The sequence below is a fragment of the Heliconius melpomene genome, chromosome 7 (genome assembly GCF_056956725.1).
Source record: "Heliconius melpomene rosina isolate 202511_hmr_F chromosome 7, ASM5695672v1, whole genome shotgun sequence".
NCBI lineage: Eukaryota > Metazoa > Arthropoda > Insecta > Lepidoptera > Nymphalidae > Heliconius > Heliconius melpomene.
This window is the reverse complement of record NC_140395.1, coordinates 5708211-5736036: the sequence shown is the minus strand read 5'-3', so window position 1 is coordinate 5736036 and position 27826 is coordinate 5708211. Positions and strand designations below refer to the sequence as shown.

General features: G+C 32.3%; 4 protein-coding genes across 8 annotated transcripts in view; 2 read left to right on the top strand and 2 right to left on the bottom strand.

Moving 5' to 3' along the window:
• Positions 1-13212, top strand: part of LPCAT (lysophosphatidylcholine acyltransferase) — a 39201-nt gene extending 25989 nt beyond the window's left edge. For both annotated transcript variants that reach the window (XM_085188118.1, XM_085188119.1), the window contains exons 4-11: positions 5623-5735; positions 6142-6296; positions 6734-6871; positions 7009-7134; positions 7625-7766; positions 8042-8143; positions 8585-8726; positions 8996-13212. In XM_085188118.1, coding sequence (XP_085044244.1) covers positions 5623-5735; positions 6142-6296; positions 6734-6871; positions 7009-7134; positions 7625-7766; positions 8042-8143; positions 8585-8726; positions 8996-9081 — 1004 coding nt within the window. In that variant the 3' untranslated portion in view covers positions 9082-13212. The remainder of the gene's footprint in view (positions 1-5622; positions 5736-6141; positions 6297-6733; positions 6872-7008; positions 7135-7624; positions 7767-8041; positions 8144-8584; positions 8727-8995) is intronic.
• LOC146537480 (uncharacterized) lies at positions 13151-20390 on the bottom strand. Its single transcript, XM_085188206.1, has 3 exons — positions 20342-20390; positions 19433-20077; positions 13151-13573 (listed from the first exon to the last, which is right to left on the bottom strand). Exons 1-3 carry the CDS (start codon positions 20388-20390, stop codon positions 13278-13280), a joined length of 990 nt encoding a protein of 329 aa, XP_085044332.1. The 3' UTR covers positions 13151-13277.
• Positions 20391-21111: 721 nt separating this feature from the next.
• LOC146537479 (uncharacterized) lies at positions 21112-21882 on the bottom strand. Its single transcript, XM_085188204.1, has one exon. It carries the CDS (start codon positions 21880-21882, stop codon positions 21112-21114), a length of 771 nt encoding a protein of 256 aa, XP_085044330.1.
• Positions 21883-23732: 1850 nt separating this feature from the next.
• The window catches only part of LOC146537473 (uncharacterized), a 223246-nt gene continuing 219152 nt past the window's right edge, over positions 23733-27826 (top strand). For all 4 annotated transcript variants that reach the window (XR_014878103.1, XM_085187608.1, XM_085187607.1 and 1 more), the window contains exon 1: positions 23733-23947. The gene's annotated coding sequence lies outside the window, so the exon portion shown is untranslated. The remainder of the gene's footprint in view (positions 23948-27826) is intronic.

Here is a 27826-nt window from a genome sequence, read left to right as displayed (position 1 = left end):
TAGACTAGGTTTTATCTAAGGGGAGGATAGAGGGATGAATCCTCCCCCTAGCCCTCTTGCCGCGGCGCATTTTCTATACCGGCCAGTTCACACCGCGAGCTCGCCGCGATCTGAACTCTCTAAGGTACCCGGCCATCCAGACCAGACTAGACTAGACCAGACCAGCCAGACCACACCAGATCAGGCCAGATCATGTAGATGATATGTTAAGTGAGTAGATATGTATTTACTTATATACATATTTCGTTATTATTATTATCATTTTAATTTTATTAAAGGTCAAGTTTAGGGCGCATGCATTTTCAAGTGCAACTGCATTTTTCGTCTAAGTGCATCGAATTACGATTTTTCAAATGCATTTCGTTATATTTGACTTACGTTAAATATAATTTAGAGCGAAATGTTATTAGCATTTAAATTGAATTTCTTTGTTTGTAGATTTTTTATCTTTTGTATTTTTATTTTTCTTTTTTCTTTGTTCTAAAGAAAGAAACTCGTAATCAACAATCAAGAGACAATCGCGAATATTTATTTTTATATTTATTTCTTTTGTAGTTTATTTACTTATGTACTCCAGTGTCACACTCATGAAAATTTTATCGATTTTCTGCGCGCGCTGATAGAATTTACAAAATGGCGCAACAACAGTCAACTGCATTTTTGTTCTGTTTTGGTCTTTATAATTAATTATTTTGTATTCATTTGTCGAATTATATTAGATTTAAATATAATATGATTTTAGAATACTTAACGAAAATATATATAAAAAAAACATTTTTTATAATAACTACACAATGTATTTTGTTTACACGCTTTGTTAAAAGCGACAAAAGTGCTTATCGACATATCATTCTCATCAGTCATGGTCATGTTCTTAAGTGCATAGTATGTGCACTTAAAACTAACTTAAGACTAAGGAGAACTTTATTTATTCCATTTCCATACATTCGAGCTACTCTGCACATAATTGCTTCGACCTACAAAATGAACAATTTTCATTATTTTTCTCCATTAACATGAAGAATCTATTGATTATCAGAACATTTTTTTTATATTATAGTACTTACGTTCTTACTATGAAAATAAAAGAAAAATTATTTAATAATATTTTACATAATTATGTAATTATTTTTTTTTCTATTATATATTCTGTATGTTTATATTCCCTAATAAAAATAAAAAAAAAATCACATTATGCCTTTTTCTTGGCACGGGCGAGTTAAATCGACGACCTGCGCGCTTGCACAAAGCTGCAATACGGCGCATCTGCATTGAAACTTGCATTCGCCGTCTTGTCTGGTTTTTTTTTGTTATATTTCTATATCTAATAGATTTTTTTTATTTAATTATATTGAAAAAATAATTAATTATTTAAATACAGCAATATTTTTATTTTTTTATACGTTTTTAATTTTTAAATTTATCCAATATTATCGTCAAGCTATTCGTATGTAGTGTAGATTCCGGAAGAGCTGTATTAATCTGCGCTAATGCACTAAAGTTGCACTACATACATACATACATAGGAGTTTGTCTATCCATTGCCAGTTATATAAGGATGCAATTAGAGAATAAACTGCTTTGTAGAATTTATGTTGGTTAACGAACGACTTTCTAACAAAGTTTAAATAGTTATTTTTTTTTATTTCAGAATTAAACACGAAAGCTTTTACGATCTTTGTTTCAACGATATAATTATGTGTGTTCGTGTTATTAGGCTCTAATAGACAATACCGTTAACACCGTTTAACAAAACAAAGAACAACAACACCGTTTAACTAGATCAAAATAAAAATATTAGTACATATATTAAAAAAAAATACAGTTAGGATTTGAATTGATAACGATAGCTTTCTTAAGTGTCTTGAGTCACGTCCTTTTGTACTATGTCACGTTCACACTAATAAACGAAATTCATTGTGCGAGTCGTTTCTTTGAAATTTAAAGATCTCGTTTAAACGAAGCTTTAATAAAAGAAACTAATTTGCTTAAGCTTACTTTCTGTTCGTTAAGCATCGCAATTTAACTAGCCTTTGTACTATAGACATTTGAATTAACTTGACAGATGTGTGCTGGCATAATATTGATGGAGTTTTTTTTTTATTATCTGTCAATATAATAGAAGGTTGGTAGGATTGTTTTCAAAAAAATTTTCTAAATTCAAAATATTCTTTATTCAAATAGGCAATTATTATAAGCACTTTTGAATCGTCGAATGAACATATGAACAAAAAGCTACCACCGGTTCGGAAGGCAGTTCTGCTGAGAAGAGCCGGCAAGAAACTCAACAGTTGCTCTTTTCAAAATGAATGGTACAATCTATTAAATTTGCTGGCAGCTATCCTGCATTTCATTCAATAGATATTAATTCCATACATGTTTATCCTCTAAATAATCTTGAACTTTGGAAGTTCAAATTTTGAATTGGAAGTTCAAAAATGATCGTAAATATTGTTTTTTTTCTATACTTATAGTCCTATATAATACAAAAAGTAGCAGTCAATACAATGTAACAAATCTAGAGTCATTCGCTTTAAACAAATAAGAACATCAAGAAGTTATTTATTATTTATTTGTTTATTGTTTGAAGTTCAGCTTGACATATCTTTTAACGGTTCTATATAAGTTATTCTTTTATCTTTTAAATACTATTGATTGGCCGCGGCTTTGTATAACTTTTTTGTTGTCTTATTTTATTTGGAGTGGTTTACAATTGGTTATTAGATGTAGTTCTCGATCCCCACTCGAGGAAAAATACTAAATACTAAAAATCAAATTTGACTTTCGGTTCATTATGGAATCGAAATCAAACCCGCACTAATATACCTATCACGTATAATCACGTCCTAACTGTACTAAGAAACAAACTGAGAATTAGAAGTAAGATTTGTACAAATTATAAATGTTTGTATTGAAGTAAACTATTTAAATAGATAATGTCCTGGTTCATTATCCGGCCAAGTATTTACCTCGCTGTGTTTACAGTTATAATATTAGTAACTAATGGCTGACTCCTTACATCTCACATACATTGTATACTTTGCGATCTCATATCTTAGAAATAATAGTTTTATTTGGAATTAGACAGAAAAAACGTAGTGATATATTACTCTACATTTTTCGTTTATACAGAAACATCGAAATGTTTGACTGTAACCGCGATGCTTATGGGTTCGATTCCCATTCGGGGCATTTTTTTCCGCTTTTTGAGTTTCCCGCTTTGGAAAGAGAAGAACGGAATGTTTATCTTCTTCTATTTGTCTTCTCTGCTATATTGTGAGTAAAGCGCAGGGGTGACAGTATCTGATTGTAAATGTGATAGTTCTATGTTTGATATGACATGAGTCTACTTAATACACAATATCTCGAAATGAGAGGCGAAATGCAAAGCTCAGTGTATAAACACTACATTTCCTCCGCCTCTACTTCTATACGCAGAATCTAAAATATAATTTCCATTATAAATAACGTAAAATCTCTATCAAGGAGATCTTATTATAATACGCTTATAACTCGTGTGTATTTTTAGATACACACGTGCCACGTGCGATAGTCATTAAAATTGGCGTTAGTTCGCGATATTAAAGTCTTGGTTGTGAGTAAATATTGTGATATATTGTAAGTATAAGGTTAATCATATTGGGGACGAGTATAGACAGTTCCATGTTTCTAAGTTTTACAGTTCATCATTTATAATAGAATGATGAACTGTTAAACTTTTTGGGACAGTTAATTTTTTCAAAATTTTTTCAGCTTGATCCTGTATCCCTTATATAGTATCCCTTCCTTGCACGCGCTACGCATGAGCATCTTCAAAAAGTGGGTCTATCTCCACATGTAGTGTGTAAGCCTGTAGCTCCTCTGGTATTGCACGGCGTCACAGGCGGCGGTCTTTCTTTCTAAAAAAGGTGGAGAGAACCTCCACCAACCAGTCAAGAAAATACTGTTACTGATAGTGGCGAAACTCGAACTTCGCCAAGTGGGAATCGAACCCAGAAGCCTTGCATGTACAGTAACGACGAACTCCATTATATAAGACTTTTTTTTGAGTAAAATATAAAGCCTATCTAAAACTTTTTTAATAATTATTAACAGTTACTTTTATTTTTCTAATCACTAAAATAAAATAATTACTTGGAAGATTGAAGGTCATGCAGCATATTATATTTGAACTTTGCGTGTTAACTCTTACTTTACGTAATCAATATTTTTCTATAAATTAATTATTAAGGACAAATGTAAAATATATATTGTATAATGGATTTTTACCTACATATACAAGAAGTATCGCGTGTCCATTTGCTTATTAATAATTACAAAAGAAACAAAATAATTGTTTATGATTTCATAGAAGAAATACGAAATTCGTGACTGAATAAATAGTGTTATTAAATAATTGGCTGTGAGCTACGACTAAAATATTACCCGTAATTACTGAGTCTAAGATCTAAGAACGTGATTTTTATCGCTACAGCCGAATACTTCTATTGTTTTTTGCATTTATGTAATGAAATTATATAATTAAGGATTAGTACCTTCATATATTTTTAGCAGAGTAGGCAAAGGGAACCTGGGAACCTATTTTTAAGGCGCTTCGTTCCCATTACGACACTTCCGTTTCCCAGTTTCCTGCGAATTTTGGAAGCATTGGGTGGTAAATGGCGGAAGGCAGCGCCGCGTTTTGTCTCGTTATCAGAGCGTGGAAATGAAAATATCTTAATATTATTATTCTGTTTATTCTTACTTGTCGTCATTTTTCGGGGTAAATGAAGAGGGTTCAGGGTATTCTATTATTCTTTCAAATGAGGGTAAGTGTATCGTGTTCAATTGTGAATCTACCTGATCTGAATATTTCGTCGAACCTTTTAGGCGGAAAATATTTACCCAGATATGTACCCAATCGTACGTCCCAACTATACAAAAAAATTATAAGAAAAAAATTTACTCATTCTTTGACTCATAATAAACTGTAATTTAAGATACGATTATTTTCATTCTAATATAATAATTAACCTGCTTCATTATAATTTTCTATGATGCCTTTTTAATAACATAGAAGTTATGCTCTAAATTTAAGTTGTAAGTATACTTTTGTATGTTATACCGTTCTTGCATGTTTGTTGCTTTTTGTGTTTAATTCTCTGAATGATTTGAATTAATCTTACGACTACTGGAACACTGTAAGCCGCTCTTCTATCTATATATATATATATATATATATATATATATATATATATATATATATATATATATATATATATATATATATATATATAGATGAGGTATATATAGTTATATATTTTAACTTGGCGGCTTTGTCCCCGTGGTAACAAAAAAACTAAAAATTTGGTATTACAAAAATGACAACAGATGTTGTCTACACTATAACGATAAACGTTTCGTTCGTAAAAAAACTAACAAAATGAATATTTAATTATTGTCATCCAAGCTGCCTCTCTTACTCTCTCTATCATCTGAGCGGAGAGTGAAAAACAATGGATAAATCTATTTTGAAATTATACGTTTGAAACTATTTAAAAAAATGAATTTATAAACATATAAAAAAATGAATTTATAAATATATTAATAGTAAATTAAAATATTGTTTTCAATATGTTTTAGAACTCATCAATTACACCCAACCCGTTTACGTATGGCGAGATGACCCCAACTCCCGGCAGAACACTATCAAGGAGATCATCGAGCGAGCTACCTCTAAGGAAGATTGGCCTCAGGTAGGATAATGAATTAATAATATTAGTTCAATTCAGTTATTATGGCGAGCGTGCCAGTTGAGCATAAAATCATCATCATCATCATCATTAAATAAGACACAGGCCTTAGGTTTTTGATAAAGTCTGGCTGTTAACTATCATATATCCCGCATTTAGCGGTGTACCCAGTGGGATCCTAGTGTTAAGTCACTCCGTTCTCCATGTCCATTCAATTTTTATGACATTATGAGCAATGTGGCCAACTCATTCCACTCTCTCGTCAGGTTAACATATTGATAAAATAAGAATATCTTATTCTCCTAGTGGAACTCGAAACCACGACCGTCGCGTTTATAGATAAACTCATATAAAATAATATTCTTTTTATATCCTATATAAATTTAAAGCTAAACATATTAAATTCCAGGTGCTAATATTCCCAGAGGGCACTTGCACGAACCGATCATGCCTGATAACGTTCAAGCCGGGAGGTTTCTACCCGGGCGTGCCCGTGCAGCCTGTCACCATCCGTTATCCCAACGCCAAGGACACTGTCACTTGGACCTGGGAGGGGCCAGGGGCGTGAGTGTTTGTTTGCTTTTGTATTTTGAGATATTTTGGAGAAATATGATTATCTGTAGTTCAAAAGGAAAAACGGAACCCTTATACGATAATTTGAAATATAATTTTAAAATGTTTTCTTTTTTTAATAATCCATCGTTTCAATAACCGGTAAAACTCGTAAATTTTACTTATTTTAGTTCATGCCTTAACTCATTAGACATACTCGTATCGTATGTATTTAAATATTGTTGAAACTTGAATTGTTTCAAAACATAATTGATAATAAAAAAAAAATTACAAACTATTATTTAGTCCGCATAAAATGACGCGGGTGCGAAAAAATAAGATTGCTAAAAAAGAAGGGGCTCAAGTTCGAAATTATTTTTTTTTCCATTTTTAATTTTGCAAACTTATTACTTTACTTCATAATTCAAATAAAAATCAATAAATTCCAGGCTAAAGCTGCTATGGCTGACACTAACCCAGGTACACAGTTCGTGCGAGATCGAGTTCTTACCCGTTTACTACCCCAGCGAGGAAGAGAGGCGAGACCCCAAACTGTACGCCAGGAATGTTAGAGACGTCATGGCTAAGTATGAAGTTTTTTTAGTATATCTACAGCAGGATAGGCAGCGGAGTGTCTTAACACTAGGTTCCTTCTGCCTACCTGTTACATGCGAGATACAGCGTGAAGCTAAATAAATATTGTAAATAATTATAAATGTTTCAGGGCGTTAGGCGTCCCAGTACTAGACTATACGTACGATGACTGCAGGCTCATCGCGCGCGCTAAGACCCTCGGCATACCCAACGCCGCCGCCTGCCGCGAGCTCAGCGAGCTTATGGCGCACCTTGGGTCAGTTTACATATACTCGTAAACGTGTATTTGATGATATCTGTATCCTCTGTCTTGTATTCCCCCAAATTTCAAAAGTTTCTATATCTACATAACTGTATATTTATGGATATAAAATAATGTAACTAAATTACTTGTAACGATTGCGACTTTTTTAACAACAAAAAAATACTACACCAAGAAAAGAGAGGGAAAATAAGGGATCACTAAAACAATTGTAATACTTGAAGCACATGTTATTAAATTAGAACCAATATCAAGGAATCTTCATAGCGAATCATGTCTTAACTTAAACTTAATAAAAATCTATTAAAATATGCAATAACATGATCCTACATTTTATCAGTTTTATCCATTTAAGAAAACAAATCTTTTATTATTCGTCTTCAAGAGGGATCGTTTACATTTCGAAAGGTATCCAGCATCCATCCAGCAAATTATGATATCAATATACGTTTTCTAGGGTTGATAATATTTTCTTCCCTTTCAGCCTGACTCGTTCGCATCTAGAACAGCACGTAGCCTCGCAGGGCATGAACCACGCGCGATGGCTCACCAAGCAGGAATTCGCGCAACGCCTCGGAGTGCTGTGTAATGTTCATTTGCAACGATTGTTCGATTTGTTTGTGCAGGTTTGTTTTTATTGTCTTTGTATTTCACCCTATATCTTCCATATAATACGGTGAAGAGTCCTAGTGTTAAGATACTTCGTTGTATGAAAGACATAGAAAAATATACATAGTGTTGAAAATTAAACATTTAGTTTTACTACTTTCCGTTTTACTAGATCGAAAATGAAAAGAACAAAAAGAACATGAAAGACCATAATTTACTATACTTTGAATTATTTAGTTCTATTTTAATTATATTATAATGATCACATTAAATTTTTCATTTATTTTCCCAGAGGTCAACAGGCGTGGTGTACTTCCCGGACTACCTGCTGTGCGCTACGTTCCTATCGATGCAACACTCACCACTCTCAGAGTTGCTAGCTATCGCTTTTAAGGTATATTTGATTCGTTATCTCAAAGCACATTAAGCAAAAAAAATACCTTAGATAAAATATAAAAAAACATTGATATCACGTTTTAATCTCTCATATACAGTACAGTCGATGGCTTACTAGCCATGCCGTGAAATTACCTGTAGATGGCTGAAAATTAATTTTAGGGCGGCCTCAACTCTTCGACTGTACTGTAGCAAGGAAAACACAGGAATCTAAAGTTATTTAATATACACTAGGTTAACATTTGTTTTCATGCTTCAAGCTGTAACCTGTACATAACAGCATAGGTAGAGGGAACCTGGGAACCTACCGTTAAGACTTTGTTTTGTTAAACTTTGTGTTGCGAAAATGTTTTACCCTGAGTGGAAATCAATCCCAAAATCGCGTTTACAATCAGACGCTGACCTCCATAATATTAATCCAAATATATTTTTTATCCAGATCTTCGACCCATCCGGTACCGGTCGCATACCCCGCAGTACGTTCGAGGAGATCGCCTCCAAGTGCCTCGGGCTGTGTCAGGAGGACGCGCTCAACACGCACGCGCAGGCCGACGCCGATAACAAAGGATATGTTACTTTTGGTAAGATTTCCTTTAAGTAATAGTCACTCATATAAAATGTATCTCTCTTGTTTTCGCTTCACGCGGTAGTGTTTTCACACTAGGTTCCCTCGGCCTATCCTGCTGAGTGCGGGATACAGTGTGAAGCTGATTTAAGATCGATGATCGTTCAATGGGCCGTTTCTAAGAAGCGCACGCTTGGATCCTTCTATATTTTTTATACGTTTTGGTTATAGTTTAAATAAATTCAATATTTTAAATAAGTTCAATGTTTTAATTTTCTTTTCCAGACGAATTCATAGCGTATGCTCAGAAAAAGAACGAGTTCTCGTTTATTTTCTTGAGTGACACATCACAAAAACCGAAAACCCAGTGAGATTTAGATATACCGACGGTAAGCAGTCGGATACCTTAGATTATATATAGGGGGTTACTTGAGATGGGGTTTTACGGGATTTTGGGGGTTGAATTTGGGAGTTTTCGGAATGTTTGGGGTCAATTTTGGATAAATTATGAATTTGAGATGAAGATGAATAAGGGAGTGGAGTAATGGTTCATAGTATTTTGTTTATAATGCTTAGATTTTTTTATTTATATTACATTCGATAACAGGCCCATTTGCAAGTGGACTATTATACAGTTTTTTTACTTAACAAACAATTCTCGTAAATCGATGACTTCGAAATTTTCGCCATCACTACCTCAACCTCGTATAAAATTGTCAATTTTTAAAATATTAAATGAAATAATTTAAGCTGAAATAATCGATTATATTTTCATATTGAATGATATTTTTTAAAAATCCGATTTTTCCAACAGTTAACAGAAATCCGTGGTTATGAATGGGTAGGTCTTAAATAATTTATTATATAATTCTACAATAATCGATTAATCGGATTATAATAGTGTTTCATTTAATAATAACAAAAATCAAAGGTCATAAATATATCTATTATTTAAAATTACTGTTCTATTATTCACTTCAAATAATATATGAATCATTTATTTATTTAAAATAACATGAAAATTTTAATAAAAAATACATTTACTTTGTTCTTATAAAATAAACCATGGCCACCACTACCTCAAATAAAATGACTTCCATCTTTCGTCAACATTTTCAATAAAACGGATGAATCCAATAAAAATAGTCATTAATTATGACCTTAATTTATATTAAACTTTGCTTTTTGGGAATAACGTTTAGTTACAAAAGTTACAATAACTGATCTATCATATTTTACTAATTAAAAAATATTGTTTGTAAGAATTATAAGCTTGGCATTATAAACAAAAACCACTATTGTATGAAAGTCCCATAAATTTTCCATCTTAACATACCACAAGACATTCGACAGGTTCGAACTTCGTTAATTCGACAATTTGTATATTAAAAGGAAACAAAAATAGAACAAAACGAAGAAAAAACAACTTTCGTGAAACATTTAGAACACATCGCATCAATGACAAATATATTTTCAAAAGTATAAAAAGTTTTAAAATAAATAATAATAGTCTTTCTAATATACAATTACTTCGAATTATCCAAAGAAGTTCAAAATGTCGAAAGTCTATCTATTTTTATAATTTTTATATAAAAGAATGAATTTGTTTACATATACTCATTCCAAATTCAGTTCATTCACTAAATTATCTTATTTTGATTTGTATTATTATAGAAATTATATACCATCATTCATTCAATTAATTGATTGTTCTGGCCAATTGTTTTGATAATATGAAATTTGTGTGTTTTAGATTCGATATCCATTTTAAAACCTACACATTTCTGTATATTTCTCATAATAATTGGCTTTTTCCAAAATTCAATTAATTTTTTAAAATATTTTAACCGAGTTCAAAATAATTTTTCCACTTATAAATATGTAAATAGCAGCAGTGACTTTAAATCACTGGATTATCACACACATTGTAAATTTATGTACATATTATTTTAAGTTGACTAAAGATAAACTTTCAAAAACGTCAAATAATAAGAATGAATGAATGAACGGTGAAAACGAAAGTCCAAATTGTTTTATTACATGCAAATTCATTTAAATCTTGTAGGGATTGAGGTAAATGTACTAATCTGCTTTTGATGATTTCTAAACTAGCCACAAGGGGGTAATTAAGGAATAAAACTCGTTTTTTTACTCTTTTCTTACCTGATTATCTTATTTAAAAAGTTAATGGGCTTAACCCTCGTGGTAAGTTATTTAATCAATTAAAGGAGATTGTACGGTATTTTCATTTGTATTTTTCCTTATAGCCGCCCAAGACTACTAATGATTATAACCACAGCTTAATCCCTAATGATTATACATTGAATCGTGATGTATTAAAACCGGGAATTGGTCTACTTGACGTTTTTGAAATCGTCTTTCAGGGCCATTAAGTGATGTGATAATTTTAAATTTTTAGTCTTAATTGAGTACCCTCTACCAAAACCTTCACCATCAGTTGAACGCTGATGTTGATATATGGCTCTTTATAACTAAGTAGAATAAGTTATTTTAAGATACTAAAACCTCACTAAAACTTTCAAAGGGGCGGTTATCTTAAAAGGCATGGTTGAAATTTTAAAAAAATATCCTCTTCACACACAGTACAGTTTGTCAATACAGATAATCGCTAACTTACGTTCGTTTTGTCGCTGTATCAGTGTACAAGGACGTAGTAATTGTATTTTTGTATTTAACAAAGTAAAATATAATATTAACAAAGTATAATATTTTAAGGTGCAACATTTTCAATAATTTTTTGCACCTTAAAATATTATATAAAATTTAAATTGACTATATATATTAATGGCCCTAATTGGATAGAAAACAATGTTTGTGTCAACCATATTCTAGTCCCATTGTGGTTGAGGACAAATATTAACGAGATTCAATTTGTGCCACAAATGGCGCTTTTAAGCTAAAAAGATGATTTCCTCTTTACGTTTTGGTGAGATTTTTAGTTATTTTGCAATTTTCCATGGAAATTATCAATTTTTATGGATAATTGTTTTTAAGTGAAGATGTAGCACATGTAAATGTTTTACTTTTCCTTTCATTTTATATAAGATGCAATAAAAAACTTCAATCTTGGCGGCCATTTTGATGTCTTGACGAAGGAGGTTTCAAACAAACTTTAAATTGACTTTTCGTTCTTTTTAAAATTTTTATTCCTTAAATTGAGTTCAAATTACTTACATAATGGTTTTAACTTCTCTCTCTAACAAAATATATCTCGAATATAGTTTTATAATATAAAATCTTATTTCTTATGACAAAGAACTTTTAACGGACACCTCGCGCACAATGAAAAGTAAATTTAATTACTTGTAAAAATACTTTCTGCATTTAAGTGTGAACACCTACATGAGGACTTGCAAGTTTCTAAATTTTCTTTTCATTTAGGAAAGTATACCCAAAATCTACTATTACTGAACTGTTGAATCGATTCCAGCCTTCAAATACTAAATCTAAAATCGATTTTCTTCATTTGTAAATAATTATTTTTTTAAATAATTTTATTTAGTTATCTACCAAATAAACATTACATGTAAATTAATTTCATATTATAGTTTTACATTCATTTATTTTGTATAAAATCAATATGTCGTATATTTTAGTAATTAATTATTTTACAATCGAACAATTTACTCGATATGTAAAACCTCCAAGTCAATACTCACTATATAAGAACAATGGCTAATACTTAATAGTTAAGGCAATTCTCGAATCTTCCATCTTATATGTTAGATACTATACTTTATAATCATAAATAAAATTTGTAAGATATCAAATATAAATAAAAAATCCATTGTATCGATTGTAATGTCAACAATTTTCTTGCATTGTAACATACATTAAGTTTTTTTGAAAAAAGAATCTTAGTTTATGAAGTAAGGTTCTTGTTGAAATATATCAATTAATATTTTTCAGGACATTATTTACATTAGATGTGGCTCAACTGTTAATTTTTATATATGGGTATAAAATATTAGTATACGCTTTTAAAAATGAAAATTAAATTAAATGCCGTACAATTGTATAGAATAAAGTTGTATTTGAAAATGGATTTTTAACGAAAAGGTGAATAAAAGAAATTGAGGTGGGAAACTAATAGACGGTTAAAATCAAGAAAATAAATTAAGTTTTGCATGTCAAATTTTGAATTTTAAATTAAATTTGAAATATTCTAACGCCATCCTCGTCCTGTTAAAATATTTGGAACTCTTAAGTTTAAGTTTCTCTTTTTTTAATTACACCAATAAACGAACTAAGGGTAAGTGGTTTTGAAGCCTGAATATTAAAAACGACTTTATTACATACTTATTTGTTCAGTTACGATTATTTTTCTATAATTTATTTGTATTATTGAGATTTTATGAACAGTTAGTTGTTTTTTGAGATTGTGCTTAGTGTATAATGTCGCATTCCTGAATTGTTTATGTTTTTAATTTTATTATGAATATTGTACGGTGTATTAATAAAAATAAAAATAATAAAAGAAACTTTTATTTAACCTGTGTGTAAGACAACTGCAAAACATTATACCAACGAAAGGCTAGCTTTTATATTACCCATTGTTACGTTCTTTCATTTCTATAAGTTCTTCGGTATCAGTTTCTCCAATTAATTTTCTAAGATCATAAGACATTTGAAATATCCGCTCGACCATCTGCATGACGTCCACATGTATAACAACACAGCGCTCGTACAACGTTAAAAAGAAAATAAATTTATAATTATTAGATAATTTTTTTAAAGTAGCGTAAGTATTGTCTAATTTTAACCGCAATTGCATCAATGAGCCGTATAAAATGGCCATTTTGTAAGCACCATCGGAAGAAAATATTTTTCTGATCTCGCGTGTGTCTTGCAGCCTATATTTAGTGGAATATACAGATTGTTTCATTAAATCAAGTGCTTTTGTTTTGAATAATTTCACGTCGTGCGCCGCCGTCAATTCTCCGTATCTTCGCTCGTCTCGTCTCGTATTGTTTAAAAACTCTTCGGCCATTTTATTTTTTGTTTCGGCTACACTTAAAACCTTTTTTTGTGTTTCAGTGTCAAACGCGCTGAGATCTAAGTTGTCTGTGCTATTGTCAATTGAATTTGACAGGAAAGAATCTAAAGCTTTTTCGTTTATTATCGTTATGTTGGATAGCTTAGATGTCAATATATTATCTAATTTATTTATTTCCTCCATAGTTAAATTTAATTCATTAGAAGAATAAACTTTATGTAGAGCTGAAATTAGTAAACGATTAGACCTGCCATCCAGACAAAATTTAGTAAAACATGTTACCTGTTAATTCAGTGGTTTTTGATGGCAACTGAGAATTTTCCCACAAATGAGTCTAAACTCAACCAGGAAGCCAATTTTCTGCCAACTTGAAATCAAATAGCTGAACATGATTTACTTAAATATATTTATATACCAGTCATTATCCGACCTAGGCGGTGTGATATAAGGCAAAACCTAATGCCATATTTTAACCTTACTTAATAAATACATTATCTTTTTACATTTTTTCTATGTAATTCCACTCTTAGGAAAGAATTACGACGTAGCTCAAAGAGAACATGCGTTCTCTTACGCCTTACGCCTTAGTGGTCTGTGCGCTTAGACGGTTACCAGGAGTTTCCAAGAGTGCGGGTTCTAATCCCGCTACGTTCAAATTTGTATGTAAATATATACATTTCCACACCACATTAATTTAGATAAAAAACTGTAAACTTACTTAGAGTAATAATTAATTTGATGGTGAATAACATTGCTATATAAAAAACAATCATGCAATTTTACGCAACATTAAATAATTACATTAAACATCTATATAATAAACAATATAATGTAATTTAAAATTATAATGGAATTATTTACGATACGCAAATGACAAAATCATACATAGACTACCCAGATAACAGCCCCCGACATACTTGTAGGGGGCTGTTACTTGTCGGGGACTGCTACTGCAGAACTGGCACAAAAAAAGTCGACGATTATTGGAAGAGCGAAATATATATTAGGCAAATTTATTTTATTTTTCTCTCTTATTTCATTTTTAATATACATTTCATATAGATGTCGGCTAGTATTTTGAATTTAAAAATTATACCTCAGAATGTAAGAAAGTAAAATATTCTGCAAAACTAAAAGCCATCACAGAGGCAGTGTCGGTTTTAGCACTACCGGCGCCCTGGGCAAAATTTTTTCGGCGCCCCCTAACTACATTTCAATAATATACAAAAAAGGGAATGGGTACAACGAAATAATCATCTATTTAAAAAAAATAATGACAAAAAATAATAACGTTCACTTCTTCTAGCCTCTCTATATGCGAACTCTTTTATTAGGCATTCAAAGTCTATGTTTTCTGCAATTTTATTTTCAAAGTTGTTAAGATCACTTTGTTTTTCTTTTTTAGATATCAAAGACGACGATGACTTTGGTTTTTTTTTTAGGTCTTAGACTATTTTAAAGCGCATCAAGTCCGACATCTTTGCGCAAAGCGCCCTAAACGGCGCCCTTTTTATCCGGCGCCCCTGGGCGGTCGCCCAGCCTCGCCCTACCCTAACACCGCTAGTGCATAGAGGAATACTGTTAACAGCAATAACTATAGTATAAATGTTAATGTTTTTTAGTATCACGTCCATATATAGCGGGGAAGAGAGAGAGAGAGAGAACCAAGTGTCAAGGGAGTCCGTTCGCCGCTTTTTGCCTGAATTTAAGAAATTCTATATTGAAAGTTACCAAAAAGATTAACATGAAATAAATAAAAAATATTTTAATTTTTAACATTGCTTGTATTTCCATATTTTTCTTCTGCTAATTCCATATACGACTTATAGTTTGGCGGCAAAGAGACAGGGAAGCCATGTCTGTAGTCGTATCGTTCGTGCAACTTCACAAGCACCCACCAGAGGTAAATGAAATCCACGTGTAATTTTACTTCCTTATGGTGTAGTATTAAAAAAGGCTTTGCGCTGGCAAATATATCGGTTTTATATTTTTTTCTAGCCCTGTTAAATAAATAAATATATAACTTCACGCTGTATACCGTATATACCATGGTAGGCAGAGGGAACCTTGTGTTAAGATACTACGTTCTCTACTTTACGGCGAATTTTATAGACTACTAGCAGACTCAGGCGGCTTTGCCCGCTTGAATCATACGAATATTTATTAAATTATTTTTAGTTTAAGAATATTTTAATAAACCGTGAAACACGACATGTCACGAGTCTGAATTTCGATGAAAAAAAAATCTCATCAATCTCGCTTTTACTGCAAGACAGTTAAATAATATAAACGTAAAATTAATTTTTAACAAAAAGAAAAACCGACTTCTAACAACGAACTAAAAAGTGAAAAATAATTATACAAAGATTTTATAATTTTGAAGTCAAAAAAATAAAAAAAATACAGTCGAATTGATAACCTCCTTTTCTTACAGAAGTCGGTTAAAAATAAAGTGTTTGGCACTGTCTATTGTAGGTACAATGATCTCGATGCTAATGGTTTCGATTCTCGACGCGACGTTTCGTTTACTAGACTGGGAAAATGATAATAAATTATTTACCTATTTCTAACCATAGTTGTGTAAATATCCAACATTCTCTTCCAAATACGTCGCAAGCGTCTATACAAGAAGGCTATTCTGTACGAAGAGTCAGCTGGGTTGTAATATGCCTCACTTTCAATTTGCTTGATTTTGTGCCTCGCCATGTAAATAAGTTGCAACATTAAATCAAATAATTTGGTTTCTACCAACACCTTCGAGCCTTTGGCCCATTGCGACCCAGAACCTATCCAACTCAAGCGTCTCGTTTCTATATCTTTCAAATCACTCTCATTCAACTCTTTATTAACCAAATTGAAGCTGAATTTGTCGATTTTTGACAAAATTGTGGTGAAGTTTACTTTTTCAAGGTCTATGGTGATGTTCTTTATCACAACACCTGGGGGTTTTGGTATATTATCTAATGGATCCGTGGATGTTAGAGTTTCGAAGAGTTCGTTAATGTGGACTGTGTCGGTTGAGCCATATATTATAAAGATATCTGTGAAATTTAAAGCATCTAGTTATTTTTTTACCAAATTATTTTAAAATTGAATATATAAAACTACTAGTGGACCCGGACGCGGCTACGCCCGCGAAAGTATAAGCCTAAATAATTAAAATAAGTTAAAAAATAATAATAAGTGGAGATTTATTATTAGAAAAAATATCTGAGTAATCGAAATGAACAAACAAAAAAAATAAAAGTAACTAAAGGAAATTCTTAATATTAGAAAAAGTACCTAAAGTTTGCCGTGCGCGCGTACTAAACATTTTTCTATATTAAATAATTATTAATTTTTGCGAACATTATTAAATAAAATCTCAAATGATTATAATTACGATATTTTAAGTGTATAACATCGGTATAGATAACCGAACTGAGATAAATTAATTATAAGCAGGAAATAATTACATAAAAAATAATAATAATTCGAAAATATATAAAAATTTACAAAATCATCAAAGTCATCTGCCCGTTCGCGTCGGTCATACTATACCACTCGTAGCCTAGGTCATTTGGAATCAGTGACATCTTAATTATTTATTAGAATGTTATACAGTAAACTATAATTTCCATCTAGATGAAATGCTAAAAGTGACTATTATATTTATTTTCATAAGGATGAATATCAAATTAAAGAAATCATCTAATTTTTGTTAGTGTATACAAATCTATATCGGCGCGCGCCATGTATGCATTAAGCAAACTCACTTTGGGTGACGTTTTCTTAAAACAACAAACTTTGCAAGCCGTTGCTTAGCAACGCGTAGTTATTAACATGGCGGAATAAATTGCTTGTCAAATTAATTATTTTAATTTATTGGTATATATCGAAAATATTACAAATATGAGAAAAAAAAACATCAACATATGTTCATCCCGGGACCCTCAAGTATCTCTATATGAGTATTTTATCACAATTAAATTAGCAGTTTGGCCCTGATTGCGTAAAAGACAGACAGACAGACAGAGTTACTTTCGAATTTATAATATAGGTATGGATTATGGATGGATGGATGGTGGTTACTGGATGTATGTAATATGTATCTAGGTAAAATATATGAGTGCGCTAAACTCTGTTAACCACATTCCGCTCTATTTTGGAATAATTGTGTGTTATATAGCGCAACCCAACGCCGCACTAAAAGTAATTTAGTTTGAACCCCACAACCATCACATTTACAACGAGACGATCGTTCAAGATGATGTCCTTTTTCAAGCTCCACGCTATATCCGGCACATAGCAGGACAGGAAGAGGGAACCTGGTGTTATGACACTTTTATTAGTGTTTTTGTTAGTCTTAGTTCCCCATTAAGATATCTCCGCTTGGCAAAAGTGTTCCGCCGAGTTTTTGGGGCATTGCGTGTTTAGTGGCAGAACTCAACGCTAAGCTTATTTTAGTACCAAAATGAGGAAATAAACGGTTCACGACATGAAATATATCATTAAAGGAAATCGAACCCATAACCGTAGCATTACCCCTACCCCACGAAAACCCTATATTAATATAAAACCCTATTATTATATATATATGGCATTTAATTCTTTGATTTGATTTAAAATATAGCAAAGAATCGTAGATTTTTTTAAAAAAACTTACTGAAGGTGATAAGTATGAGAAACATAGTATTTACGACTGTTTCTTTCCGTTTTATTATCATTTATCATGGTTATTTTGCTACGAACATTAATGGTTGTAATTAATATCAATTTTGATTACCAAAAGCGTTTGTTCTCGCGTAGCAGGATAGGCAGAAGGACCTAGCGTTAAGCCACTCTCTTCCCTACTTCCCGTACAAATTTCGAGACATTGCGGTTGCGTTGAGTCGGAAACGAGCGGAGCTTAACGTCGAGCATTGTCTTTTTACCTAAAATAATTAATGAAAATAATGAATTATCCCGAGTGGGAACGAACCCACAACCATCGTTCTTTATAAAAGAGGATAGACTTTTCCTCAATTATTCAATGCTCATTACCGTAAAGAAAATTGTTTTTTTTTAGAAATATTTTCTAAAAAAAACTATTCTCTCTTTCTGTTAGCCTTTGGACAGTATTTTAGGGTGCGAGTTCAAATACCGCTACGTTCCAATTTTTAGCGTTGGTTAAGGTTTCGGGACGTTGTTAATAATATAGCATTCAATATTCAATTCCTTTAATAGTATAGTATTTATAATGATTTCATAATTCCGCTTTTAGTTTAATTTAGGATACTATGATTGTCTGTTTAAGTGTTTCTTTTAAATAATTATACGTATTGTGCAATCGCCTACAATATATTATATATTTTTTACTGTATAAAAAGAAGACAGCAGAGGAAACCTGAGAAACCTGCTTAAGACACTTCTTTTCCCATTTCAGCCGAATCCTTGAGGCATTGCGTGTTGAGTGGCAGACCTTAACGTCGCGCAATGCCTCGACACCAGAGTGACGAAATGAAAATATGTAATATTTAATTTCCTCGGATAGGAATCGAATCCATAACCTGTCGTGCTTACACTTACACGCTTCTGCCCCGCTACGACTCTCCTCGTCATATTACATTTATTTTTATTTATATTCAGAAATATAAAATACTCTAAAGGATATATTTAAAATAAAAGTATAATCTAAGCCCAATCTGGTTTTGTAATTCCCGGCATAGGTATAGTCTGAGGTTCCTCTTCGTCTATATCCTTTATGAACCTGATAGTGTCTGTGATGTCCACATCATATCGTACAACTTTCTCGTAAAGCTTCAGTAAAGAATGTAAAGTTCCATATTCAGTTTTGTATAGTTCATGGGCATGGCTGACTAACTTCTGCTGTTCATACTTTATCCTCCTTAATCTATTGAACAAGTAACCAAGTTTATATCTTTTATCTACTCGTATTGTATGTTTTGTTGTTAACACTTTTTTTATTTGATATCTAGCGTGATATATAAATACCAGTGCAAGATCCAGAAACTTGTCTCTCTTCACCTCTTCGTTGCCTGATTTCCAGAAAACCCACCATGAAGAATCGTCTGGATCTTTCCAACCATAGTGGGTGCCCCAATATCTTCTAGTTTCATTGTTAAGTATTTTAGTTATTTCGTTGTATTCTTGAATATCGCGGCGTGCTGAACCATCTTTTATACAGTCAAAACTAAAATCTTTTCTATTGGGCTTTTCAGTAAATTCATCTGATTCGTTTGGTAATTCTTCGTCTATAGGTGGCAGGAATAGGTCCCTCATGTCGGTTAAATCACCGTATATAAGGTGCTCGACTTCAAATGCATTATCTTTGATGACAACGAACGGTGTATCATTTTTTGTGCAGGCACCTAAATTATGAATAATATTTTATTAAGTAATAATAAAAAATTTTAGTAAGTATGGCCTTTGAAGTAACAGATTTTTTCTATAACTTAGTGTCATATTATCTGTACTCTCTTTTCTACCCAACATTGATAGTTTGTACATTGCCAAATTGTATTTGTCATTAATATTTTTTTTATTTTGTAAGTTAATTGCTAACCTCTATCTGTCTTTAATTATTTTTAACCTTCTGAATGTATGGTGAGAAAAAAAAGTTAAAAAATACTTACAAATATGTATGAATATTAAGTATGTGGCTATAATTTTCATTTCCGACATACTTTAATATAACATTATATAGTAATTACCATTTTGAAAGAAGCTTATTTGTATGGGTATAATTTTTTATGGCGTATGAAATGTATTTTTTAATTAAACCTATTACTTTTTATTTCCCTTTTATTTAAAAATTTGAAAGATTGTTAAATTATCATATCCCGCACACAGCAGGGTACGCAGAGGCAAACTAGTGTTAAGACACTCCGTTCCCCAATTTTCCGCCGAATTCTGGAGGCATTGCGTGTTGAGTGGCGAAACTCAACGCCGCTCTTTGCCTCGACACCAGAGTCCCTGACACCAAATGTAAATTAATATTTTACTTCTTGAAGTAGGTATCGAACCCACAACCGTCGCGTTACAGTCACACCCTTGTGCCGCTGCGTCACGACGGCCTCAAAGGCTGGCCTTTTTTCTTAATCTTTAAAAATGAGCAGAAAGTATCAATTGGATTGTTTGAATCACTGATCACGCAAAGCTGACACTTCGCGGCGTAGAACGCTGAAATTTGGTATAAATTATGTTAGTAGGTTCATCGAAGAATCGGTGAAGAGCTTCAGATTTTTTTAAATTCCTACGATAACAGTAAGAAACAGATAAAGTTCACGAAAACATTGATGCTACACCATATTTTACATAATTTACAAAATACATAGAAATAAAAGAATATAGAGTTTTATTTTATATACGAGTATTTTATATATATATGTAGAAAAATAAACATTTAATCAACAAATTTCCAAGCATGTTTCCTATTAGTCATCACTTGGTTCAGCATTCTCTTGCAGTTCTCATGGTTCAACACAATGAGGTCCACGAGGAGATCTATGTCGAACCATAAATTTAACAAGCGTTCGTTCGCTTCCAACTTTTCTATCACAGGATAGGATCTTATAGCCACCTGTCTGGACATTGTACAGGCTTTGAATGATTTATATGCAAAACCCGCAAATGTTTTGCAAGCTGTATCAGTTTTACTCATGAGGAACCCCATCTTGTACACCGATATCGTGTTATATTTCTCCCTTATCATTTGCATCAGCACCATTTTGTTTCTTGTCTGATAGATCGCCTGTTTCATCAATTCTAATATTCTGCGTCTTAAGCTGAACTGATCGTGCTTATTGCTTACGATATCAGACGGTGGTCTCCATCTTCTTCCGTCTTGGCTTAAAAGAAAGTTCGGATTGCCGTTATTGACCTTCAAGAGTAACAACTCGTCGGTTTCGTCTGTAAGGTTTAACATTTTGTCGAATTCGTCTTTGAAAGTCTTGTTGAGACCATTTAGCTTGTTATTATCTTCTATTTCTCTCCATATGCGGCTAGGTTTAAATTTTTGGATGTAGTCCTTGAAAGTCCAATTAAATATTTCGTGGGGTAGTTTTTGATTATGGTATGGGTTAAAATCCTGGGTATTTATGCTTGTGAGTGTGATTAAAGCTAAGAGTAACTCGTGTTCTGAAAATAAGTTATAATTAATATATACGCTATACATCATTTGTATAAAAGTTTAATAAATTATATAGTTAAACATTAGACTGAAAGTTGTGAGTTTAAATCCGATGCAACCAAATGTCGTTGTGTTTAAAAATCACCATTTCCCTCCAGGGATTGTATTTTTTCTGTAATGCATTGATAATAAATTACAACCTCAAATTCCCTTTTTTTTTCATAACTTCACTCTGTATCCATGTTAGCATAGTGTTAAGCATAGTGTTAAGGCACTCCGTTTCCTAGACATCGCCGTGTCTTACCAGAACGAGAAATGAAAATCGCTCACAAAAAAAGTCCCGCTGAGCTTCTCAAGTTCAGTTTCTTTTCAGATCTAAGCAGTAACTAGAGTCAACCGGTGGTAATTCACTCGTCCGAATGGAGATCGAACCCCCCCTTTACAGTCAAAAATCTATAAATATAATGAAAAAAAAAAGGAATAAATAATATTCACATAGTACTTACTAAAGCAATAAATTATATATAGAAACATATTTCTAACGAGGGCTGCTCTAGCTCAGTGCATAATCGAGCGATCGTTTTCCGTATACCTCGTAAAAGTAACAATTATGGCCCATTATAGCCTCGTTATAGCCGAGTACCTTATATTCTTTATATGCATATAAAAATAATTAGCATTTGAAATACCTATTTATTGAACATATACTCGTAAATTGTTTATTGAAATAGGTATTAATATATTTAATTATATTTTTTTCAGAGTTTATGTAATCTTTATCATATTGTACTTTATTTCATAAAAATCAGCTCCACGCTGTATCTCGCACAACAGGGTAGGCAGAGGGAACCTTGTGTTGAGACACTTTGTTCCCCATTTTCCGTCGAGTTCTAGAGGCATTTGGAGTGGCGAAACTCAACGCCGTGGTTTTGCCTCGACACCAGACCGAAGAAATGAAATCATTGCGTGTAGATTGGCGGAAATCGACAACTTCGTCTACCTGAGCGAAAACTAATGGATTTATAACCTGTAGTGGGAATCGAATTTATAACTGTCGCATTAAAAGTCAGGGGCTGTTCCACTTAGCGACGACGGCATCCGCTTTTCAACTTTTCCCATATAAATGTCAATTTTTATTACTTTTTCATAGTTATGTAATACCTGAATACTTGCATCGACTGTAACTTCTACGAACTCATATTTTATTTGAGCTGAAAGAAAGGTTGGTCAAATACTGTGTACATTCGTCAATATATCTAACCTTTTCTGTTAGGGGTTTTTTTGTATTCTCCATCCCTGTCTCGCTTTCAGCCAAATAGACCAAAGATTATAGAATTTCAGCCTGCAGGTTATATATTTTTTCAATAATAAAATTATTTGAGCGATATAACGATTTGATGTTGGTAAAATTTTGTTATATTTTACATATTTATTGATTTATTTCTATTTTTTATATAATAATTATTTTTTAAAAATACGCAAATGCAGGTGAGTAATTCAAGATTTTTTTTCCCGATAAATTAACATTTATTTGCACTCGCTATTTAATTGCAAAAAACCATGAATAGATATAATCGTCACAAGCAGAATGTTTAGCCCGATCGTGCCTCTTCCACGTTCTCCCTTGCACCCTCGGCTTAGGCGGGACGTGACAAGAGTTATGATTTTTCGTGCATGAAAAATGAATTAAAATACATTATACAGTTATTATTCAATTATGAACAAACATAAAAAAATCAATCAACAGTTCATAAATATAAAGTTCATCCAGGCAAAAACAACAATTCATATAACTTTTATCACTTGCCAGTTCTTCTAAATAATCTTTGGAATCGTAGTATCGAAATAGGGGTTTCCTACCCCTCGGTTTCAGTGTAAAGAGGTACGTTCCGCCGTCTACACGTGCTTTCGGTTCGCGTAAATAAAATTAAAAACACGAAAAAAATGTAGTCGAAATTTACACAACTGTATCACGTGACACACGCGATGTTTTAAAATACTTATACTTTAATAATAATTTCAGTACAATTTGGTTTTCATCTTTAGATTGTATTTTAGTGTCGTGCCGTGCTAGTTATAGTTGTATTGGGCGTGCTTGGTATAATTACAGGTGGGTTTCTATTTTTTTCTGATATATAACCTTTTTTGTTATTCTAACTGCATTGTATATTTTTAATCTGTGACAGTTAAATGCTATCTTGTATTAACTTGTGGTTTCTTTTGTTCAACGTTTTGGCGGAGTTTGTAAATAATTGTTCGGGAAATTGTTTGTTTATTAATTATTAAAAGAAAAACTATATCTTATATGTAAATCAGTGTTAACAGATTTGATAGCTTCGGGGTATTTATGATACATTCGTTCATATAATATGTTATAGGTAAAATAAAAACAAAAAGGTATTCTTTTTATTGCCTTTTCAGCATATAATGAGGAATGTCGATTGAACTTTTAGGTATATTACTATCATTTACTTCGCCTCCGTGTTGTATTGGAAATAGTTAAGAATTGTGTATGACATACGGCTCGCTCTAAGTGTCTAAGTTAACTAAGAATTCAGATACAATGGGTGAGCTTTTAGCTAACTAAACTATTTATGTATGTTCCGTTCATAGCAGGGTACACAGAGAGAACCGAGTGTTAAGGCACTCTGATCCCATTAATATACTTCCGTTCCCCACTTAATGGTAATATCAATACCGTGGAAATATCAATCAAAACATAGCTTAGAAAATTAATATAGTAGAAAAATACTCCTTACATTGTCACCGACTCCAAAAATTGCCTGATTTTAAGTATTACAATGGGTAGCTATAGTTTTAAATTCAGTTTTAGTTTTTTTTTAAATAACTTTATATATTTAGAGTAGCGTTAAATCTAAAATAGCGTATTCTGCTTGGACGTGGTCATAAAATTTTATTATAATTATTCCCAGCGGTAGCATTGGAACCGCGAAAGATAATAAACGATACAGTATATGAAAATGATATAATATATTTTAGCTTCTTGTATCCCGCAAATATAAGGATAGGCAAAGGGAAACTGGACACCTAGTGTTATAGTTCTACACTTTCCGCCGAATTCTGAAGGCGTTGCGTGTTGAATGGCGGACCTCAACCCCACGCTTTTACAGAGAAGCTAATAAAGTGACGGTCAGCATAGACACGTTATACTAATCTACATGGTTTAACGCTGCACTTAGGCGTATAATATTTGAATTTTTATCCCTGGATTCGAACTGAGAATTCTTCTGTCTGATATAACTGAACTGAACTGCTGTAAAGTGTAATTGAGATCAAAACATCAATTCACTATATCATATCTTATGAACGGGGTTTGGTTAGTCGGTACTAATATATTTTTATACAGTTTGTGCCAACAAAAGCCTTTCATACATACATATATGAGAAAGAAGTAAGTTTATTCTTCATACTGGCTTATATAATATTACGTTAGAGATTTTCACGCTTATATTATTCTTTATTTATATATGTAAATGTTTATGTAATAGAATAATATTTAATATACTTACATGAAATTGATATTTTCTAAGACTGAGTAGTGTCAGATTTGTTCTTTCTATTTTCACGCTGTATCCCGTTTGTAGCAGAGTTTGCAGGTAGCTAGAGTGTTAAGACAGTCTGGCTCCCCACTTTCCGCTGAATTCTGGAGGCATTACCAGAGCGAAGAAATTAAAATATTAATTATTTAATTTCCTCGGAATCAAACCCACTACCTGTCGCGTTTACCCTCACACTCTAATGCCCCTGCATCACGACTGGCCTTTGCCTCGGCCTCCGTTCTATTAATATTTATTTATTTTTATATTCACTATTGCTTAGGTAAATTCAGTGCATTTACAAACATTTGTTCCATAGAAAGTAGAATCCAGACACTTGTCCCAGTATATATATATAGAAAATAAGCTTTTCCACGCATAACAGTGTAGGCAGAGAGAATCTGGGAACCTCCATTCACCCCAAGCACTCCATTCCCAAATAATACTTCTTGAGGCTTGCGTGTTGAGTAGCGGAACTTAACGCCGCGCTTTTTCCTATCAGAGCGAAGAAAAGAAAATAATACATTCGATGGTCTCACAAAAACACTGGTAAAAAGCTTTGTAATTTAGTTAAAACATTACGAAGGCTGCTTCCGCTAAATATTTACGAAGACGTGTCGCGCCTCCGTTACGAATATAAGCGTAATAATAAAATTCACATCCACAAGAATCTCACGCCCGCTCTTGGAGTCTGATGAAAATTCAATAATAAAGATTGCCAGCACCAACTTTCGCTTAAATATGTCAAAGACAAACATATTCATTTTATGCATTTATTTATGTGTGCAAAATATAGGTATGATGAGGAACATTTGCGTGAATTGTGGACAGGTCTTGACACTAGGATCTTTCTACCTACCAGCAGGGAAAAAGCGTGAAAGCCTGAAATCTTTTTTGAAACGCAGTTGCAGGTTCAATTCTCATTCTATAGGTTTAATTTGATGAAGCTTACTATTGTTTTTTTTTACCGAATATGCATAATTTGTCACTGAAACTGCTGAAAAAGTTGGAAAAAAAATTTTTTAGCTATCATGTAAAACAAAAACTTGCCACTGTCTCAACTCACATCCAGGACCAGCCCTGTTGATGAATGCTGATGACATAACTCTTTTCAGCATAGTGCGTATTATTAGCATTTCATTATTTTATGAACGTGTTATTAGCTTTTGAAGTTACAGTCAAACTATTTAATATTCAGGTATAAAGTTATATATATCTGTATAAATTTCGAAAACCCTGCTATAAAAAAAGAAAAAATGTCGAAAAAAAACTCTATAAAATATTTTAAATTAGCTAAAAACTTGAATTGTTTGCGTCTAATGTTATTTTTGGTATCTAAGAAAACTTTTATTATAATTAAAATCGAGGATTCGAGTAACAAATTTCAAACAATGTCTAACTTTTATATAACTTTTAAACATCGCCTCCAGCGACACCGCACATCGTCTAAGCTTTCGATCAATTCTAATTAAAATAAGTAAAATTGGTGGATCTGATGATTTCCCTGAAATTTGTTTCCTTTGAAGAATGGAAACAAATGGAGTAAATATTTTATTTAAATTATAAATTGTTTATTTTAAGGCCTACGCAACGCGACTGACTAAGAAAGTAATGGTAGTGGATTCAATCCCCACATGGGAATAGTAAAACAAAAACGCTTTGTTGATTTCAGTATTTTTTTTATTATTTTCGTTCTGTAATTTTTTATACTAAGTAGTACGTAAATAAAAAAAAACATATTCCGACGAGCTGAGAGCCTCCTTTTTTTTTGAAAATCGGTTAAAGATTAGTATGCAAAAATTCTTAAAAATCAAAATTTCGCTACTGCAGTGTAAAAAAGCTTGAGGCCAGTCATAGCACAAGGGCACAAGCATGTGACAAGTTGTGGTTTCCCTCGATTTCATTTCTTCGCTCTGGTACCGAGGCTTGGAAAGGAGTGTCTTAACACTGGGTTTCCTCTACCTACCCGGCTACATCTCGATACTGGCTCATTTCGATAAGCTTACAAAAATATTATAAAATATAAAACAAATATTTTACAAAATTTAAAAATGTCTACTGATGTGTAAAAAAAATGAACAATACCAATATATACAGTGGTGTGGTCCTGTCTGGAGGCAAAAAACCCTCCCTAATGAATCAGTCCATCAGCCATCCTGATTAATTGACTTGACACGCTCGTGTTAGGAGGTTCACCTTCGCTCATTTTTTATGCCCGATGAAATATAGCGTTCTGAGCTTTACACGGGTTTTATATGTAAATAAAGAATATTATATAAAAATAAATAATATTATATTGGGGCATAAAGGGCAAGGGGCATAAAGTGTGACTTTAAGCGCGACTGGTTGTGGGTTCGATTCCTACTTGGGATAAATTAATAAAATATTTACATTTCCTACAATTTCTGCAGGGTAAGCAGAGAAAAGAGAGG